This window comes from Trifolium pratense, linkage group LG4 (genome assembly GCF_020283565.1).
Source record: "Trifolium pratense cultivar HEN17-A07 linkage group LG4, ARS_RC_1.1, whole genome shotgun sequence".
NCBI lineage: Eukaryota > Viridiplantae > Streptophyta > Magnoliopsida > Fabales > Fabaceae > Trifolium > Trifolium pratense.
In genome coordinates this window covers 32,985,150-32,991,149 of record NC_060062.1, presented here as the reverse complement: position 1 = coordinate 32,991,149, position 6,000 = coordinate 32,985,150, and the positions used below count along the sequence as shown (strand labels likewise).

General features: G+C 34.1%; 1 protein-coding gene across 1 annotated transcript; it reads right to left on the bottom strand.

Annotated features, from left to right (window-relative positions):
• Positions 1–693: 693 nt before the first annotated feature.
• LOC123923124 lies at positions 694–1,445 on the bottom strand. Its single transcript, XM_045975778.1, has one exon. It carries the CDS (start codon positions 1,346–1,348, stop codon positions 863–865), a length of 486 nt encoding a protein of 161 aa, XP_045831734.1. The 5' UTR covers positions 1,349–1,445; the 3' UTR covers positions 694–862.
• Positions 1,446–6,000: the final 4,555 nt, after the last annotated feature.

Below are 6,000 nucleotides of genomic sequence, written 5' to 3'. Positions count from 1 at the left end.
CTTGGTTAGTAATTGAAATAATATTATAAAGGGTCTTTTGAAGGATTTGGAGCATAGGTTAAAGAATTAAAAAAAAAATATTAAAAAAAGTAAAAAATTAAACTTTTAATTGTTAAATATACAATTTAGGCAATTTTCTTTTTAAATATATAATAATAAAAGAAATTTAAATTTAAAATTTTTAACAAGTATTTCGAAGACATTATGATATGAATCTATGTATAGCTAAGTGTTTTAACTTTATTTATTGAGCTAATAGATTCCTTGGGGGAACATGTGTGCCTAACATACATGTTCCAATTAAATATCCAAATTGAAACTCAAATTAATCATTGGAATATGGATCTAACTCTTGGATCATTAATTGGGTGCCAGCATATTATGTTTACTGTTTGGGGTCCAAATAATATTTATTAATCACAAAAAACAAAACAAAACGTTTCTTAAATTTTACATTAGATTGTGTAAAAACATTACATTAGAAGAAAATATAATCTTCATCACATAAACAGAAAAGGCAATATATACTTTTTTTAACTCTTATATAAGAAATAAGAAATAAATATAAACTTGAACTCTTGAATTCACCACTCTCGATTATTTTCTTTTCTTTTTTCCTTAAATTTCTATATGAACCAAGCATATAAGAATTCATAAATCCAAAGCCAAACACAAAAATAAAAAGATCAAACAAGAAAGCAAGGTAATATGTTTATCCACAAAATTTATAATATTATTAATCACATATATAAGAAAAAATTGAAAAGAGGTCATTTTGCTATAATAATTCAAGTAGTGAACCATTTTTGGTTCCCATTCCCCTCCATCATGCCAAATTCCGGCAAGATTTTGAAACACAAAACTAAGACAAATCTTCCACGATGCTTTCCAAATGAGGTTGCCACACGCCACTCCGGCTATGCCGGCGATCTCGCCTCGAGACTTTCATCTCCTTAGATTCACAATATTTCTGCGACGATGATTTATTATCATCATCACACTTCATACTCTTCTGATCAGAAGAGAACACTTTTTTAGTTTGAAGATCTTTTTCGGCTACGCTTCTTCTTACCCGTCGTTTTTTCTCCGGTAATGAAGTTGATGGAATCAAGAAGTATATGCTTCCTCTCTTGAGCTCAGTGTCCGGCGACAGGATTAGAATCCGGCGAACAACTCCTTCGGAGCTTGGTTTGCTTAGAACATGATTTGGATTGGCTTTTAGAACTTCTCCAGCTGAAATTGGACGTGTAATCTCTTCTACATAGCCATTTAAATGAACTATACGAATCAAGTCTAGTGCTCCACATGGAAGAACACAAGCCAAACAACACCTTAAGCTATTACCCATTATTGTGTTTGGTTGGAGCCACCCTTTGATTCAATGCTATGAATTTTGATGTGTTATTTATAAAATGTGGAATGAGTTGGATGATGAGTTGTGTGTGTTTATATAATGTGTATATATTATATGGTAGAGAAGTACCGTATGTACACACATAATAATAATGCCAATGTGGATTTTTTAATAATAATTGTGAGGGGATTTAAATTGACGAAAATACCCATTAGAAAGAGTGATTTTCAATTTTTTGTCTTGGCTTCTCGTGGTCACATTCACATGTTATGGTGGTGGGGTTGCTTCATTCTGTCATTCATCACACGCCGCCATGTGTTGCTTATAGAAATTAAATTATGTACTACGTACTTCTTTATAATTACATTGAGTTCGACAAAATTACTTTAATATAGTAATATTATTACAAAAGTTACACGAGCTTCGTGTATATTTAACGGTACCAAAGTAAGTTGTATAAAATTACCGTGGCAAAGTTACCACGATTTAGTGCAATTTTGTCAAACTCATAACTCATTAAGTTAGTGATATCAAATATGCGGATTCAGACTAAATGTGGGTCTGGGTTTGGATTCAACTTTATTGTAACGTTTTGAATATCCCCTTATACTCCTTTTAATAATACAATAAATTTAGCAACAATAATAAATTACTTTAAGTGATAAGGATTTTGGTCAACTTAATCATATAGTCAAGATTTCTATTTCTGATTTATGTGTATAAAAAAAATTTGATTGTGAGGGGACATAATCCATACGTGGAAACTTCGTACTAATATAATAATAATTAAAAGAAATTGCTTATAATTTTTTTTTTTTATATCAAATATGCACTTTATGCTGTTTACTTATTGAAAATGAACATTGGCATGTTGGTTTCCTTAGATCCTTATCCATTCCTTCAACTTACTATGTGTTTTGTTGTGGAAAATTGAAATACGCATGTATTTAATGTGCTTTTTACCCTAACTTTGCACTAGTCAAAAGCGTTATCCACAATGGACGAAGAAAACAAGTAGGAATAGCATTCATCAATCATGAATTTGGAATCATTAGTCAAGTGTCAAAAAATTTGAGATACATTTATTTTAGTAAAGGAAAGTCAAAATTTAATAGTCTGTTATCAACAATTCAAAAATCATCATGATTAAGACCAATCTAAAACATCACATGATATAATCGCTTTTTGATTATACGATTCTAACTAATTTCATTTAAGACTCTAAAAAACAATGAATACTTAAAAATATCAAGTTCATCAATCCACAACTTTTCTGGTATGGTTTATCAAGATCATTGAATAGTGACAAGAGCATATTGGAGAACAATTCCCAATCATATTAATATGGGAGGGCCCCTAAAATGTGTTTGGTAAAATGTCCATCTCATGGTATCCAAAGTTAGTAAACAATAATTATATGGGCTCCTTCAAAATCCTCAAATGGTTGAATGGACCCTTCCATTCTTGTATTTTAGGTGATGGTTCATCTCTCATTCATTACATGTTCAAATTTGTCGAAATACACTATCAGGAACTCGTTTCCGATAAAATGCCACATTTTAGACGGTCGGGGTGAACAATCATCTATAATTTATAGTCATTTATATATTGGATCCACGCCATGATTTGTGTTGTATAGCTTGTGTTTTTTCATTCATATTCAAAAACATGTAGAAGTAAGATTTTGTGGTTCTATTCGAACCCTAACAAGACATAATTGAGAACTTTTTATATATGGTTCTATTTTTTTTTAAAAAATTTTTAACAAACCAAAATGATAATATATATATATATATATATATATATATATATATATATATATATATATATATATATATATATATATATATATATATATATATATATATATATATATATATATATATACTCCCTCCGGTCCTTTCTATAAGAAACAATCATTAAATTTATTCTTACAATTCCATCTCTACCCTTATTAAATTGTATCCATTCCAAAGTTATCCATTAATTAGAGTGACATATTCCCTAAGGATAAATTAATACACCAAAGTTAGTTTTGGAATAGATTGTAAAATTTTAGAATTTTTATTAAGAAAGATAAAGTTTCTTGGTATGTGTGTTTTTTCCAAATTGTTTCTTATAATAAGGACCGGAGGGAGTATTAAACAAAAATCTTCTCAGCACAAGACGTGCCAAAAGAGACTGAGTAAGGTTACAATAGAGACAAAATACAAGAACAAAAAAAAAACTATACAAGACCCAAGCAAATCATAGGACTAGACCACCAAATATGGCAGTTCAAAGTTAAATTACTACTCGTCGCTTTCAACAACCTGTAAGAAAAAGTCTTGATCTTGTCCATCATATGAAGTAATGAGTTTGTCGAGCCTCTGAATAATCTGTAGTTTCTTTCGGTCAACACAACTCACACACAAGCAAGCCATATGAGTTGCATGAAGGAACGTCGAACACGAAGACCACCTGCTGAAGCAGTAAACTGAACAAAATGATCTAAAGGAGCCTGAGCAGTCACCAATGAAGATCCAATCCAAGGGCTAGCAAGAGACCAAAAGGCACCAAAAGTGCTACAAGAAAAGAACAAGTGCTGAGCTGACTCTACCACACCACAGCCAGAAACACAATGATGGGCCGCCGTAGATAAAATCCCTCTAGAAACCAGGTTTCCTTTGGTAGGTAACCTGTCCCGCAGGAGTCGCCAAGCGAAGATAGACACCTTCAAAGGAACTTGAGGGTGCCAAATAAGACCCGCCACAGCATCCAAAGTGACTGTATCCTGTGTCGTCAAAAGCTGATATGCACCACGAACAGTATAACCGCCGTCCTGATCAGGCTGCCAATGCCACCTGTCTGAAACATAATCCTGCAAGGAGATGGTAAGAAGTAAAGACTGACACTCTCCTAACATCTCCTCCTCCCACGCCCTTAACAGACGCCGCCACACCCACGTCACCCCTCTAGACCCCCACCCCTACATAAAAATCTCAGCCACGGAAGCCGATTTGTTTTCTATTTGTGTTGGCATCCTTAGATTTGATAGCTTTTTTTATAAGCCAAAATTGAATTATAAGGAGTACAAGGGGTACTCAAACCATACAATTCAAAATCGTTATAAACAAAGGAAACATCCTAAAGGATTATTGCACCAGTCCGAAAAAGCTACATTAGCATTGCTCCCTGAACGACAAATAAACCAAGACCATGATATATACATAATTTGGTCCACTAATTAAGAAACATTAACACAATCTCCTCTAAATTCTATATTAGGATTCCAAGGGCGTATCTAACTATACCATTGATCCTTCAATTCGTTATCGTCTCTCAACAATCTTGCACCTCACCCTCCTCCTAGCCTTCTAACAGCGCCAAATTTGAACTAAGCGGGGTAACCTTGACACCGAAATACCGTTGCGAATGGAAAGCGCTTTGGATATTATACGTCATTCTCGGTTTCACTACTACTTCTATGAATGCCATGTTGAATCTCTGCAAATCTTCCTGCTATGCCTTATATGATAAAACCACACCCTTTTGTGCTCCACCTTGTTTCTTTACACCCCCCGTTCGCACTGCCTGAGCATAGGTATCATCCTCCTCCGTAGAAACAGGATGTTGATGAGTATATTGGTGTTGTCTACTTCTTCTTGATAAGGATCTTGGTCTGAAATGATCATCTCTTTGCTTTTTAAGATACCCCACCCTCTCGCCACTCTTGAAATCACCCCGTTTTCTGCCTTCTGGGAGGTGAAAACGAGATAGATTTACAGAAATTTTGGCACTTCCGATAATTAAGTTATCCAACTCGAGTTCTAACTTATGAGGATCAGTCACCCGATCAAATCGCGCAAAGCCAAATCTTCTATCACCCTTGTCTCTCTTTGCTGGTATAACCACCTCCATAATATCCCCATAGTTATGAAATTGTTGATAAAAGACTTCGCCCCAAAGCTGTCCGGGAAATCTGTGAAAAAAAATGTCGTAAAAGATTTGATATTTTCCTTGCTAAAATTCCTTGTTTTTGCTATATCAAATCTATATTGATTGTTGCCTTTTCCTTGCCTGTTTCGTCCTTTGACAGTTTGCCAACCGTGATCATCTTCTTCCCCCATCGTGAAGAGAAAAACCAAGCGACACCGTACCTAGAATCAAGACCCTTGTCAAGACTGATCGCTAGCCAAATAGGCCCTCCGTTTCCGGAGAAACCATGCTAGGACTTTAAACCATCGCTTAACAAGAATCTCAATTATGTATGGAGTTTAGATTTGACAGCTTTGAATTTGCATGCCAAAACTTACATCTAACTCTCACATTTTTGAAAGCATGATACCGACCGTCTAAAGTAGTAGATGTTGTAAAGACTTCGGAAACAACATTCTTCCCAATCAGTGACAACAATCTTCAGTATGTTGTCTTTACACTTCAAAAGATTAAGACACATCTCTAGAACCCAAGTGAAATTATCCTATTTTTCATTACAGAAATAAAGTGTTAAACAATTTCACACATTTTGGAGGTGCCCAAAAATATCTTGAACAGTTGTAGACTCACCAACCATTATAAATTTGTAAACGTATTTGTGATCTTCCACACATTTCAGCGATTGTTGCATTTCAAATCTAGTACCCCTGATGGACTTTTTGTGTCTT